At 39.4% G+C, this 15,738-nt stretch overlaps 2 protein-coding genes across 5 annotated transcripts in view; one reads left to right on the plus strand and one right to left on the minus strand.

Annotated features, from left to right (window-relative positions):
• IDUA (alpha-L-iduronidase) overlaps nt 1–15,738 on the plus strand; it is a 45,441-nt gene that overhangs the window by 19,045 nt on the left and 10,658 nt on the right. The window contains exons 3-6 of the mRNA XM_074532896.1: nt 13,340–13,422; nt 14,014–14,121; nt 14,753–14,848; nt 15,405–15,607. Of these exons, the coding sequence (XP_074388997.1) occupies nt 13,340–13,422; nt 14,014–14,121; nt 14,753–14,848; nt 15,405–15,607 (490 nt within the window). The remainder of the gene's footprint in view (nt 1–13,339; nt 13,423–14,013; nt 14,122–14,752; nt 14,849–15,404; nt 15,608–15,738) is intronic.
• Nucleotides 1–15,738, minus strand: part of SLC26A1 (solute carrier family 26 member 1) — a 36,378-nt gene that overhangs the window by 12,133 nt on the left and 8,507 nt on the right. For 2 of the 4 annotated variants that reach the window (XM_074532892.1, XM_014266462.3), the window contains exons 3-4: nt 3,549–3,629; nt 981–1,060 (exon numbers count right to left, since the gene is read on the minus strand). In XM_074532892.1, coding sequence (XP_074388993.1) covers nt 981–1,060; nt 3,549–3,557 — 89 coding nt within the window. In that variant the 5' untranslated portion in view covers nt 3,558–3,629. Of the gene's footprint in view, nt 1–980; nt 1,061–3,548; nt 3,630–6,413; nt 6,495–10,508; nt 10,728–15,738 lie in introns of those variants that run through there. The other 2 variants (XM_014266464.3, XM_074532893.1) reach the window with 2 other exon arrangements.

The following is a 15,738-nucleotide window of genomic DNA, read 5'->3' on the forward strand; positions in this document are numbered from 1 at the left end:
GTGAAAGTTGTTTCCTCCTTGGGGTCAGTCAATCACTCTTTTTCTCCTCCCAGGTTTCGAGAATTTTCTTTTCTCTGGGAGGTATGGTTGGCTGTAGCCCCGGAGCCTCTCCTATGATTTATAACAGTTGGTTACTTTAGTATATCAGTTATGTTTCGTACCTCCAAATATGTATTTCTATTGGATAGCCGGGTTTCCCTGCCTTCTTCCCCCCTTTTCCCTTAAAACCCTCTCCTGCCCCTTGTTCGGGGCCATTTGCTGGGTGTTTCCCCTCCTTGTTGGTTCTTCTGTAATAAACCGACAGTTTACCCCCAGCAAGTGGTTGCCTCCTAATTCGTCTCTCACCGCGCTGCTCTGAGCTATCACCCAGCTCAGCCCGAGGCCAAAGCCGCCGAGGGGAGCTGTTTTCTGATGCGCAGGGGCCCTGGCCTTCGCCCCTCACCAGATAGCCGGATTCCAGGCCGTTCACGCCCCCGCGCACTTGGTCATCATTCATGAAGTTAAATACTAAGCTCTGTGTTCTGCCCTGTGGTTTTGCTGGATATTGTTTAGCCGTACTAAGCTGTCACAGAGAAAACCAAATTGACAGTCCATTCTCATGGTTTTTCCTGTTGTTTTTGGTGGCATCTTGTGTTTACTACAGGCAATAAGGATGTTGTTTTGGAAACACTTATTGTACTGAAGCACTAAGAAAATGCTCTCAGTTTCAATATTAATGTACTACTTTGAGAAACAAAGATAAGCCTAGTATATAACATTTTCTTAAATAGAAATAAAAACTAACCAAATGGTTGAACTCTTGGATGAGGGTTGCAGGAAAGATAATTGCTGTGCCTTATAAGCAATATTAATAATAAACAAAAGAAAATCCAACAGCACAAGCAAACTAAATGAAAAGAGGCAGTTTTTCATCTTTGAAAACAGGCAAAGAACAAATTAACCTGAATTCAGAGGCACTGGAAGGGAGACAAATCTCTTACCTGGATAACTTTTTGATGGGAATGTACCAGCTCTGGTTTTGCGCGTTGGAATGAACGGAAGTCTTCAGCCAGATATCGCTCTATTTGCATAAAGGATAATTATTAGCTAAATATTCCTCAGGGTAGGAATGGGTATTTATGGAATCTTGAGCTTGGTGTTTGGTAGTGTGTTGTCACTTGTATAACTTTGTAAAGCTGGATATATATGTATCGCTAGCTGAGGATTTGAGTTTAAATAATGCATAAGATTATTAATTAACTAGCACTGATCCAAAAATTGTGCTGAGTTCAAGCTAGCACATCTCTGACCTTTGAAGCTGCTTCCCTTCTGAGATTTAATCTGGTTTATGCATCCTCATGTAGCATTAGCTTTTGATTTTACATGTTCAAGGTATATGAATAGAACTTCTGTCTTGATTGAGATTTGTGTCCTTTGCAGGCTGGAGTAGATCCTGTTCTGCTCAATGCATAGGATGGGAGAACTGGACGTCAGAGTTCTTTTTTTACATGTCAGCACATTCAGATCACAATACTTTTTGCTTCTGTGTAAACCAAAGACTTCATAATGTAAGCAGATCAGAAGGACAAAGATAGACTTCATTCTTGTGAGGTATATAAATGACCAAGTTCCCTGTCAGTTATCTTAAATCTTTGTATAAGTGCAGACCTATCCAAGTGATAAATAAACATCCATCTCCCCCCCCTTGACAAAGGTGATAGGTAATGTTTAATGGTTACTAGCAGTGCAGATTAACAGGTTGGGCACAAGGCCATGACCTGTAGGGACTGTATTCAGCTGGCCTACAAGCTGAGGGAAGAGCAGATGTGTCTGTTTCTCAGCCAAGGAAGAACATGAGCTTGTCTAGTGACCTCCTAAAACACGTGTGCCATCTGCTTCAGTACCTAAGTAAACTTTTTCTCCTTTTCAACTCCTGTCCAATATTTAGAATCTCTGCTACTTCTGGTATTTGCAATCTTGGAATTTGCAGAATAATTGGGGTTTGCCCATTTCACAATTTTTTTGACAGAGACCCGTCTGCATTTCTCTCCAACAGCACTTTTCCCAATATCAGGCTCCTAAGAGAAAAGAGGATATTATTCTATCATTATCACTTGGCCCCTTCCATATAAAGTTGGCTATGACTTTGTTTTGCCTCAAGCTAGCCTAAAAATAGCTCTTTTTGAAATCTAAAAGAAAGAAACTTCAAATAATAATTCTGAACTTTTTTTTGGTATAGCACAGTGCCAGTGAGGCTAAATGTATTTGGACAGGACAGTTCCACATAAGAAAAAAATGACAAAATGAAGCAATCTCTCATTCTGTCTGTAGAAATTTTGAAAATTATAGTTTTGACAGAACAGTGTTTTATAATGAACAATTTTGCCTACCATACAAAAGTACTGACAGCAGAATGTTCATTAATGGATTATGCAGATGAGAGTTCATACTCCATTACATGAAGTCAATTATCAGGGTTTCAGTCCAGGAATAATTCAGAGTGAGCTGCTCCTGGCATCCTGGTTGAATTCCACTGACACTAACACTCAGTTCTAAAAGTGCTGTCTTTCCTTGTGAGCTGCTGAGTAGTGAAACAGTGGTAACTGTGGTAACAGTGGCAAAAACAGCCAAAAGAGGTACTACAGCAAGACACGTATCTCTAAGTATAGAGACTACAGTAGAAAAGAATGATGATCACTGAGCATTAATTTTGAGGTGATTTTTGTTTGTATGACTTACTATTTATCTTTATGAACAGATGCACAGTTCAATTGGTTTAAAAACGGTAAAGGGTTAAAAGCAGAATTGAACAAAAGTATTTATGAAATAAATGATGGGAAAACAAAATATATTTGACATTTTGGACACATTTACTTGAGGATTATCAGATGATCTCAGAAAAATTCTTGGCATTGCTATGTACAATTCATATCTAGTAACCTAACAGTTAAAAAAATTAATGCTAAATGAGTCACATATGGACAGTTAATCTCAGAATCATAGTTAAAAGTGTTTGTTTACTGGGTCACGGTCAATAATATAAAATCTTCAAAAGTACATAGTCCAAATGTAATAGCTATGTTTTCCTTCTGTGCAAGTGTTGGAAGTTCAGAAATTCAGTGAATTAAAAAAGCTATTAAGCCTAATGCCTGCATTGTTTAAAATGCTCTCAAGCCTCAAGTACTCTGTAATTTACCTTTATATCATAGCAAGCCGGTGATGTGCCTAAAAACCACACGTTTGGTTGCCTTTTAATAGGAAAGATGGGCACACTGAAAGTAAGCATCCAATCCCTTCCAATCCACTATGCACTGCACTCTACATTCCTTCTCTAGCTGGGGTAAGTGCCTGGTGCAGCTGAAAATGGTGTATATATGCGGAGAGTTGTGCTATTGATTTTTTTGTAATGAAAAAATCTGTAGTTCCTGTTGTACAGTTTCCAGGAGAAACTGAGATATGCAAGATTCAATGCAGGTTTGTATATTCAAAATTGAGGAAGCCTATCATTCAGTATGCAGGCCTCTTTCTATTTCCCACTACAAACACACAGTAAATGGATTAGCACTTACCAAAGGCATAAAGTAGCTACAGTAGTTCCACAACTGTTCTTATCAGCACCCAGTAGCACCGTACCTCAGGATCACAGCTTTCTGTAAGAATAGATTAGAAATTGTATGATGATATAGTGCAGGCCTTTCCAATTGGGTATTGCTGTCATAGTGCTTGCAGTGAGATAATATAAATAAACACTAGCACTTGAAAAATCTTTGTCCTGTAGAGTATAATCACAGATAAAAGATAAACTTTAAGTCATTACATTACAGAAGCTAGTAACCTCTGACTTCTTACTCATCTCTGCTATTCTGTTGTAATACAGCTGGTTACACTGTGTGGAGTTCAAATAGAATTGCAGTCCTGATAAAGCTTTTTACAGTCTTTTTAACTGGGGTTTTCAGGAGTTTTATATATGAACTTCAATTGGACAAAAAAATACTTTTAATGTGTTAAATGAGATTATGAAGTATGTGGAACTGTCCTAACACTTAGTGCTTAGTTGTCAATGGTCACTAATCGAGATTTGTCCTTTGAAAAAGCATTTTTATTGAAATAAATAATGAAGGGGGTCTGGCTGATAAATCTTGTCTATATATAGGAGGAATTTACATGCATCAGCTGACATTGAGTGTAAAATGTCTGGGCTTTCCTGCCTTCTAAGAAAAACTCCTGTTGTTTCATCCCCAGATAGCCAGAACTGTAGCACTAGAGCCTGCCTATTGATGAAGATGAATGTTACTACTGATATTTGTATATCATAGAGGCAGATTTAATGTAGCAAGGTTTGTCTGGACTTTTGAAGCTTGTTCACCCATTCCTTGAAATTTTGTGTAATCTTAACTGGATATTGAAAACCAATTTCTGGGTGCAAAGAAAACAGATGATTTCTTACTTCATTGTGAAGTAAATTTTCATGTTTCATAAACACAGAATGTAATGCATCTTTATATTGAAAGGGGAGATATTTTTTGTATTAGTGGAAGTTTTTCAGGATGGGGAGGAATGGAGGAAAAAGGGTAATACATTAACATGAAGATCATAGAATGTAAGACCTATCCATACTGTATTTAATAATACACCCCTAATCTAAATTGTAATGCCAAACCCAGGTTCAAAATAGTGTTGTCAGATCTGTAGAGTTAGAGACTTTTAAGTTTGTATCTCATATAAAACTATCTATAAATGCAACTAGCTAGTTTTACCTCCTTAATTGTAAGAGGTTTAATATATTCAGGAATGAGGAACAGCCACTGGCATGCCATTTAAAAAGCTGCACTCTCCAGATTGTCTTACAGTGGTTGTTTGTCAGTTCTGAAGTGCTCAGAAACCACTCATCACAAAAATTCTTCAGGATTAAGAACGAGACATGGAAGGTATATTCATTGTGCCTTTTCACCATCAGAAGTTATTAAACACTAGTAAGTTAAAAAATAAACTTGGTATCACTTTGCAAACAAGTGATGTATTCTAGTTAGATATAAAGTGGCCCATGGAAAATCAAGGATTGATAGAGAAAGACACGCCTGAAACTACATCTGATAAGCAAAATAGATCCAGCAGCTGCGGGACTTCATCAGACACTATGTGCTGTCTGTATTTTAGATTGTAAAATAAGTACATCAGCTGAGAAATCTAGCTGCAAACCTTCACACCTTCAGTATTTACCTCCATGTTTATCTTTTCTTAGACTGTTTGTTTGTCCATTTATGTGCTCCTTGGTACACATCTTGACAAGTGGAAAAAAGTTTTCAGAATGGAAAATGTTAAAATATTGGGTAAAAGTAGTACATTGTGCATTAATGCAAAATTTCAGGTCCAGTTACAATATGTACATGACCAAGCAACGTGCTTGCAAGAGCACACTAAGTAAAACACTACTGAATTTGGTTCTTGTTGCATATTTGGCAGCAGGGAGGGCAATAATTCCCTCTCAATGTTATGATTTACACAACAGTAAATAAGCTATTTTCCATGATATAGTGGAAGTCACATACTTTTGGACTGTATTTTCTTGTACAGCTAGCAGGCAAAATAATAGATGGAGCATAAACAGCAAATAAAGATGTGATGATGAAGAGATGATAATAGCAGAGCTGTGAAAGGAAAACAGGAAATCAAGTATGTGCCCTGGAGGCTTATTTCAGAAGGTGCAGTATTGTATGTACTTGAATTAGAATGCTGGATGCATACAGAGAACTATTCTGTTACTGCTTGGGAAGAAAAGTTCAGTGACAGCTTTCCCAAGCAGTGCCAAAAGGAGTTATTTGCTTAAAGTAAGCTAGTTTTAGCATTTGATCATGTTTTCTCCTCCTCGTGCATCTTCAGGTTTCAATATTTATTTAGTCTCCCTGTCACCTCATTTCAAAACTTTTGCTTACAGGTGACTTTATTTGGAGTTTGATCATCAAGGGTAGCATCAAACCATAGTGAACATTTTACTGATTAATCAGTTTCATACATCATACTCAATCAAGAAACATATCCTCTAGAAGTCAGCTCACATACAGTGACTGAACCTCTGAACCTTTCAGTCACTTGCAAATCTTTTTAATTTGTAGTGAAGAATCAGCTGAAAAGCATTTTCTGCTATTTCACCTTATTATTTAATAGCTCCCTTTGCAAATGAAAGTGAATATAGCAAACCTGAACAAGGCATCACAAGGTCTCACAACACTGAATTGTCCATGCCTAGGTGATCTGATAGGCTGTGTTCACACGTGTAGAGAGGTCAGATACTAAAACAGCATATACCTGTGCCTAAATTGTTTATACGGCCTGTTTTCCCTTTTACATCTGGAATTTGTTTTAAAGGGGAAGAGGGGTGTGGGGGGGGAGAAGAGACACAACAGTCTTAACAATATTTTCCGAGGCTAACTCACCTCGGCACAGGAAGCTCTTGGTGCTTTGTCTGCCTCTCTCTTCCCCCCACACACAGCACGCTGACTGCTGAAAGAAGGCTGAGACTATGCTCACAAAAGCAGGCTGAGTAAGAAATGGAAAATCATAGGCTGTGATTAGCATGAGCTTGAAAACATCCATTGTTTGTTTGCAATCCTGTGCCTGTGAATTTCAGCCAGATCACAGCAAGGATTTTTTGAGTTGCTTTGCAAGGTGAAGCTCAAACACTGCTGTTTTCAAAGAGCAGAGATGCTTTTTAAGATGCTGTATAAATCAAAGTCAATTCTATTTTTATGTTTTTAAAAAAATAGAAGGATTCAGCTGAATGCGCAGCTTCGTGGCTGGCTTGTAGAAGAGGCAGTGATTTCCAGTAAATAACAGCTGATGAATTCTCCATTTTTGAAAGGGTTTGTTCCTAAGCTACAGGGATTCATACCCATCCTTCTTTTTGCGCATGTACCAACGCTGGTTGGTTGTGTGGATGGATTAACTGTGACAAGCTGTGACATCAGCAAAGGCTGGATGCTGCCTGGCTCTGTGATTTTGTAATGCATCCTCCCGTTCCTGCTGGGCTGACTCATTCCCGTTATAGGAAGGTGTGCGAAGTGTGGGCCAGCACCGACTGAAGTGTTGGGCATTGTGCTTCTGTGCAGAGGCTGTGCCTTAATTGTAAAGCAGGCAGATTTTCCAACCATGCTTACACTAATCATAGAGCTGAGAAGCAAATGCAGAAAAATATTAATACTTATAAATAGACACAGAAGTGGTAAAATATATGGGTTATATTTAGTGTGGGTGTGGTAGTCTTTGAACTTTGAAGAAGCCTCTGATTTAGGTTTTTAGTCAGCAAGGTGTGTGAAAAGAACAGACTGTGTTTTGCTTGAGGACCACCAGGGAGGGAGAATCAGTGTTCATCAGCCTGAATACTGTCAAGTTATCATGGTTATTTTGGATTATGGAGATTTTGTGAACAGCAGCCAATTTACTTTACCTGTAATGATCATAGGACGCGAGAGTAAGTTGAGCAAGAGCAGGGTAGAACCAGTTCTAGTGTGAATGAGTACTATATTGTTAGCTTCCACTCAATTCAGGAGTGGGAAGTGTTTTTAATAACCCAGGAGTGTACTGATTTCTTAGTTATTAACGATCTTGTACTTAAACCTGAAATACCAGACTAGTAGGGTTTTTGGTTGACACTGACTAGACCTGAGGAAAACTGCTGTGAATTCAGCCTCTGGAAAGGTGAATGTTAATGAGGGCTATTCAGCCCTTTGTATAGTCTGAGGTAACATTTCAGTAGTGCTCGCATTCCCTTAGGATCTGCTTTTAAGGTCCAGAGGTTTCTTAAGTACTCAGCAGAACAAGAAGCTGATGATGACTGTTGGTGGGTTTGGAGCAAACAAAGTCTTTATAGAAACCTGACCTTTAAATTGGCTTCATTTCATTCCTCATAGCTACAAAAGTAATTAGCAAAACTAAGGAGGCAGGATCCTTTTGTGTTGTAAGAGGCATTTTGGAGGGCAACAAGTTTCCCCTCCAAAAAAAAAATAAACTTGCTGACATTTTCTGTCCAGAGCTTTTGACCTTCATCTTGTAGATGCTCTCCCCTTCAGCTTACATGTTTCCTTGACCATTTAACAGCCTGTTCTGGCTAAAAGCAAGACAGGTACTTCTGAAGACCATTCCTTCTGGAATACCTTGTAGCAGCAAGAATTTGAAATGGCATAGATTACTGTTGTTCGTTCCCCCAACAGTTACTGTTGTGGAAACCCTTAGAAGTTTATTGTTTGCTTGCAGTGAACAGCTTGACTTTGGACACTAATGTCCTTTCCAGGGTAGATGGACTCTTGTGTGTTCTGGAGTTTTAGGATCCCTAGAATGGCATCATGGATTCTAGAAAAGTGGTAAGCAATTGCTTGGGACACTATCTACAGACACACCTTATAGTAGTCACTTACTTCAAGAGTTGTTTTCACTTCATTTAGTCTTGAGAGGGGGAATTTAATTATCATGCATATTTACACTCATCAAGAACAACGGTGATGGTGTTACCATTGGTCCACATCCTGGACCTGGGCGGACAAGAGCGTATGATTGCAGTAACCCCCTTACAAGGGTGGGCAAAGATGGTCTGGCACACAGCTAAGGATCTTTATCAGATGAATATGTGGTATGTAATATGATCATTCTCTCATCAGAGGTACTAGATACTGCCATAGCAGGGCGGTTTCTTAGACTGCACTGTTGCTTTTCTAAGATTGTAACACAGAATACCTTCAGTGGAGAAAGGGGTTTTTTAGGTGACTCCTTCATGGAGTCCACTTTCCAGGTGTGAGGTTGGCCAATAGTCTGCTGAGAAATTTTACAGGTGTAAGTTGCATCTTTCCTCTGCTAACGCCTTGTGCCAATTTTCTGCTTCTTGACTACATTTGCAACTGAGCAGTCTTTCCAAGTAGAAGCTCCCAGTGAGGATGTCAGCAGGCCATGCTGCTGTGGGAGTGGTGTTAGCCAGCCACTATGGCCAATCTGCCCAAAGGGAGGCTGTTCTCAGATGCTTATGAAAGTAAGCCAGATTATGTCAGCTTTTGGTGTGTGTTTGGTAGCTGTGTTTGCCAGAAACACAAAAGGGAGACCACACTTAGCTGAATGAGAATGTCAGGGCGAGGATGAGTGCTATTCTAGTATACTGGTATTTCCCAGCCATCCTTAATCCCAGGCTCTCTTTAACAGAGTATCTCTGTTGATGTTTACCCTACATGGTACATTTTTATTCCTAAATGGGCTGTGACCTTCTGACAGGAGTCAGCCACAAGGTTTCCTATCCCAGGAGATTTAATTCAGTACATTAAAATAAAGTCTGATAAAGTTAGCTTGACATGTCATCAGAGATTCAGTACTTGACTGAAGATCACCTGGAATGGAAACGCTCCCTGCCTGTGGTTTTTGTTCTCTCTTTTCTGTAGATAAGGTATTTGGTCCAATATCTGTGTGTGCACATATTTTCCAGGGCATGCAACTATATTCCTGGACAGGATCAATGCAGGCCAGAAGAGAAGCAACAGATGCTGGACACGGAAGGGAAGCAATAGCTGTAGGCTAACGAGTTGTATCTGAAGCTGTGCTAGCTGTAGCAGATCTGACTTTAATGCAGGGAGTTGACAGCTAGAGCTGTCTTACCTCTGCCTTCCCAAGAGATTAAGTTTGTGAATGAGAGTAGGCTAAAAGTGGCATAGATAAGAAGCGCAGTGTATCTTAAAACACTTGCAAGCTGTCCAGTGCTACCTATGCATCAGAAAAGAATTTCCCTCCATACTTGAAAAAACATTTCAGTAATAAGATGTAGTGGAAAGACGTTAAGATAGGCCTGCAGCCTTTCATTCAGCAAAGAATTGCCCATGAAGCAGACCTTTCCAAGGAAGGGAGCAACCAGATTTTGTGACAGCCAGCAGACACCCCTCTGTACTCATCACTGCTCTTCATATTTACAGCGTGATTGTTGCTGCCAAGAGACAGCATGTGGGTCTGGAATGGAGACCATGATACAGACTGGAAAGGTTCCTCACCAGCAGGACACTATATTCCAGTCTCTGGAATATAGAAGCCTCAGGCCTGGTACTTCTATGAGCGTTGGTACCAGGATGCCAGTAAATGTGCTTTAGTGTAGTTGTTTATGATGACTGAAGATGAGGAAGGTCTATCTGGCAAGCTTCCTGGAAAAATCCCAGCTGAGAAACAGTTGAAAGCCAGGCACAGACAGGACAGTGATTGCTGCTTGACATTGAAAATACCTGACAGCAGACAATGACCAATCACAGTCTTGCAAGCACTCAGAAGAGATGATGAGTACATGACCTTCTGAGTGCTTGTAAATGAAGGCAGTTGTGTCTAGAAGCCATGACAGAAAGATTGGAAGAGAAGGCAAGAAATAGATCGTGAAATTCTGTGAGCTTACAACCAAGAGCCCAATCATAGGTACATGATGCTACACCAACAGTTTAGATGTAGAAAGATGCTTTGAACAGCTTTGGCCATGGATTTATCCTCCGCCACGGATTAATTCTCGACCACAGATTTACCTTGTCATGTGCCTGTAACAGTTTTGATCTGTTCTTCAGTGTCCTAAAATTGTCTTCAGAGCACTCGTGGCAAGGGCCTGGCAGCTGAGCCAATCTTGTCCATGCAGAACATTTGTAAATAGTACCAGTTCCTGTGCTTCCAAGTGCAACAGTCAGCATGGCTTCCAGTCACTACATGCAGGCAACCCTGCAAGCCAGATTCTAGTAGTACTGTGTGTGCTGTAAAAAAATGCATCGATCTCACATCAGGAATGTAGTACAAGTAAGGGTAAGGTCAAAATCTGAGCAAGTGTCAATCCTGTCAGTCAAGTAATCATTTTATTAATGGCATCATATTGTCTGGTTCACTTGGTAGGAAGAAGAGATCCTTATAAAGTGGCAGATCAGCCAAAGAACCTAAGAGGTGCCTCTACACCTACATGCATAACAAAAGATCTTGTGTACCATCTCTCAGTCATGTTTGGCAATGGCATTCTGTTTTAAATGGTGCAATTGGAAAACTGTAAATGTCCTGGGATCTTAAGTGTACAGGCATCAAATAGAAGGTTTTATTTATGGTTATATTTTATATGCTTATTTATGATTCTATTTTCAAATAGTACTGTGTAGACCTTAAACTGAAGCCAGGAAGACCCTATTTTGTTTGCTTTTATCTGTATGGCATTATTAACTTTTAACAAGACAGTGTAGTTAATAATTCTTATGCATACTGACTGTAAGTGTGCATGTAAGCAAATTATTCAATAGAACACAGGGTACAGCTGGAAATAGTTAATGGATCTGAGGGAGCAGAGCTAGTTTTAGCAAAAAAAAAGTCTTTGAACTTTGGAAGAGGACTTTTTTTAAAAACTTCTGTCTAAGCAAAAAAAAAACCCAGCTTCCAAATGGCCGTTCTTTAGTTCAACAGTGACTTTTAAAATACTTCAAAGAATGCTAAAGCAAATAAATTTCTTTCTACTATTTGCTTCTTTTACAGCTGTGCCATTTGACTTGGGCAGGAACCCTAAGCCCATCAGTGACTGCCTACATGGCAGTTTTTGTCATGGGGGTGGGACATACTTTTAAAAGAAAAAATCTACTTCAGATTTTTGGTAAAAGAGTGTGACCAGGCTGGGGCTAAGATTTTGTGCCATATTACATAACATGTGGAGCTGGCTTAGTGGATATGGTCTATGTTACACTTACTTTCTCTGCTTTGTCTTCCTCTTCTAGATCCTGGTAAGAGATTTGTCTTCATATTGCGCAGTTCCCTTAATTATCCACTAGGCAATTCTGTCAGCCCTTCTTAATTCTCTGAGAATTTGGAACTGCATTTACATATTCACTAAAACCTTTCCTTGACAAGAAAGCACAGAGAAAGAGCTTCCATCAAAGAGGCTCAGGAGAAGTACAGAAAGCATTGAGAAGTACAGAAAGAAGCAAGTTGTCACTGAGCACAGAGCCCAGCACTGATTTAAGAGCTCTGCTGATGGCCTTCTCCTCATGTGTAATCCCATTTGCTTATCATGCTATGCTAGCACTGATCACTTGCAAGAAATGTGATTGTCTCTCCCCCTTCCATCATACCAGCAGCATTGCATCTATGGTTCACTTGTATAGCTTTCCACCCAAGCAAAGGCAAAGTGCCTAGGAAAGTGCTGGAAAGACTTTAGGAGAGGTGGTTAGGCTGCACTGTACCACAGAAATTAGTTGTAGTGCCTTGGCATGGTTGGAGAAATCAGCTTTGAGAGGGGTTGCCAAGGCTTCACTCAGTGCTGCTGTGTGACCAGGGCTGGATTTATGTCAAGGGTGCTTAAAAAGCCTTTTGCTCAGGTTGTACTGAGGCCAGAATTTGGCCACCAGGCCAAGGCTGTTTCTTAGGCCAAACAGCAGTAAGTCACTCTAACAGAAAGTCCTCAACAGAAGTTCATTGTTAATTCTTATTTGGCACTTCATACTGGCAAAAATTCTCCATCCCTTTCAGATTTCAGTTAAATCAGGCCATAAGTTCAGAAATTGTGGAAAATTGACCTGCATAGTACCTTGTATTTGTTTCTACTGGACGCCAGGCAAGAAAAGCCCTTCAGGAATTTAAAGCAAATCTTCTAGTTTATCACATATAAATTGCAAATGCCATTTTTCATCCCCTGGTCCAGTGTTCCCGTCCAAAATGTGCATGTCCACATTTTGGTACCTGTGTTCCTGCAAGATTCCTTGACACAAAGGAATGCATCATAGGGTGCTGAGTCTTTGAATGCATTTATTCAAACCTGGATGAAAGATTTGCAGCCCAAGATCCTGGGAGTACAGGAGAAATATTAAGCAAATGCTTACAATGAGGTAAAAATTACAGACATCTTGTGCATAAATTCAGCATTCTTTGAAAGATGCAAAGTTATTTTTCATCTGGACCTAAATCCATAAGGAGTGCTACTAAGTAATCTATATTATATACTGCAGATTAGGAGTACCTTAAGACAGACTGCATATGAGGCTGTGTGAAAAGAGCTGGCCTAGCAGTGGGTAATCCAATGGAAACTGATGTAAAATTTGCTTCAGCAGAGAGTTAAAAATCTAATATTCTTTGAAAAAACATAATTCAGCAAGCAGACCTGTATATTATATTGTTTCTATTGCTGCTGAAATAGGTAAAGGGCATGGATTAGTCAAGAGATATGCTTATGGTGAACACCTGTGATCACTTTAGAGGAAGGAAGTTTGTGTACAATTCCAAGAACCCCAGTCTTACGCAGATTTTGAGAAGAAAGCCATCTGACTCATTATCTACTTATCTAAGTCCTATCTTTGCTATAATATTTACACTTGTGTTTTTTATTGCCTTTTTTCTTCAGAGTGGTGAATGGCAAACTTAACTACAATTTTACTGCCTTGGATAAACTTATGGACCGGCTGTGGGAAAATAAGTTGATTCCAGGTAAGGGCAGTTCCCTGCCTGCACAGCTTGGTATATCTGTTCATCCACATTGAACAATCATTAGAATATTCTTAGAAAGCTTTTCCAAAGCTGGTTTTGATAAAAGATTTCATTGTTTACCTATTTGCTTTTACATCATGTCCCAGTGTGAGCAAAATGATATTATAGCATTAAAACAATAAAATTGGTTTTACATTGCCTTTGAAGGCAGTTTCAGATGGTTGTACTTGTAAATGAGATCTCATGAAGAGAATATTGTACCCATTGACATATACCTAAAAGGGCCAGAGAAGCAGATACTCTGGGTATAACTTCCCATAAATTTATGCAAACGTCCACTGTTTTAAGTTTCCTCTGAGCCCTGCATTTATGTTGACAGCTAATAGCTTTGACTATAGTCACTGACAAGTTACAAGTAAACAACCTCAAATCTGAAATATTTCTGGTGGGAATATGTGGAAACAAAAGAGAAACCATTTAATGATGCTTCTTCATTAACAAGTTTGTTTCAGATGATGTGCTAACCCTTCATTAATAAAAATGAGATAGCGTTCACAAAAAAAGGAGACCTATTTCTTATGTCTCTTTTAGGATTTGAATTGATGGGAAATCCATCAGGATATTTTTTAGATTTTGAAGATAAAGAACATGTGGTACAGTGGAGAAACTTAATTACTGTTCTGGCAAGGAGATACATAGGTAAGTTAAAGAAAGAAAAGTGTTGTTATTTGTTCTGTTGTAGTCCTTTCTAGCTGCTTCAGAAAGTTCTGTGTTGTAATCAATTTCAAGACCCAGGATTTCAACACAAAACCAGAAAACAAACATGCCATGGAGACCATGGAATAATAGTCTCTCTTTTTACTGATCCTTGGCCAACATCCGGAATGAATAGTGTTCTGGGTAGTGCATTTGGCCTGCCTCAAAGGACTGATCTTTAACCTTGTTATATTGTTGTGATTGTAAAATACCAGCTTTCACTGGAGCATGATAACCTGAACACTTCTCATATGCCAGCTTCAAATATTTCTAACAAGGCAGAAGGCTCAACCTGAATTAAGAGTAGGTGGGTGCCCTTACAAAGCTGTAAGTCTCCCTCTCACCTTGCATATTTTTCAAATATTGCTGCATTTCATCAAAAATGAGAGATTATTTTGAAACTCACAAATTACATTTACCTCATTATTAAAAATAATGAGGGAAATGATCTACTGATAGGTCTGGGTCCTGAGCCTCACCTGCAGCCTGAACTAATAGTATTGTCTTTGTAAGTCATTTATTGATAGTATTGTCTGGATATGCAGCTCACTGATAAATGAGGCCTCTCCTACAGATAGGTATGGATTGGAGCATGTTGCTAAATGGAATTTTGAGACCTGGAATGAACCAGACCACCATGACTTTGACAATGTGTCTATGACAGTAAAAGGTGAGCATGTTTTGGAGCATTTCTGAGTGTGGTGAAGTGAGACAGGTGTATGGGGTGAGCAGAGGGGTGACAGTGAGATGTAAGGTGTACTGACAAAGAAGTAAGGTAGACAGCAGTGATAAGGAATGTGACAGATACATCAAATCTGTTTTGCTAAGGTCATATTACTGGTCACACTTTATTCCCTACTTGGGTATCAAGGGTTGTGACACAGAAAAAACAAAACAGGAGTTACATTAAGAAGAAGCAGTTCATTAGTTGTATATAAAGTACAGTTAGTAGCACTAAGGGGGAGAAGGGTGGAATAAGAGGAAAACTCCTCACTGAAGCTGTGTGCTTTGGGAACATGCTCCTACAAGACCTTCAGAAGAACGTTGCAGAGGCAGGTGAAGTTTTGATGTCTTCTTGTGTTGTCAGTGCATAGGAAATGGTAGTCCCAATTTGTGAAGCCTTACAAATACATAAAATAACAAGGTTATAACATCTCCTTGTAGTTTTAGATCCAGTTTCTGTTTTGAGTTATCATCTTTGATATATTCATCTGCTTGGATTTCAGGGTTTCTCAACTATTATGATGCTTGTTCAGAAGGATTAAGAGCAGCCAGTCCTTTTCTAAAATTTGGAGGGCCTGGGGATTCCTTCCATCCCTTACCAAAGTCACCCATGTGCTGGAGTCTTCTGTGTCATTGCTACAATGGGACCAACTTCTTCACAGGGGAGACTGGTGTAAGGCTGGATTACATCTCTCTCCATAAGAAGGTTAGTCCAAGATTTCAGTTTAAAGCCATTTTTTTCAATCAGTTTAATCAAAGTTATGTTTTATTCTGATTTACAAAGTTGATGACGATGATGAGTGTCCAGCCTATAGCAGGAAGCACGGCTACCTATTC

Source organism: Zonotrichia albicollis, chromosome Z (assembly GCF_047830755.1).
Source record: "Zonotrichia albicollis isolate bZonAlb1 chromosome Z, bZonAlb1.hap1, whole genome shotgun sequence".
Lineage (NCBI taxonomy): Eukaryota > Metazoa > Chordata > Aves > Passeriformes > Passerellidae > Zonotrichia > Zonotrichia albicollis.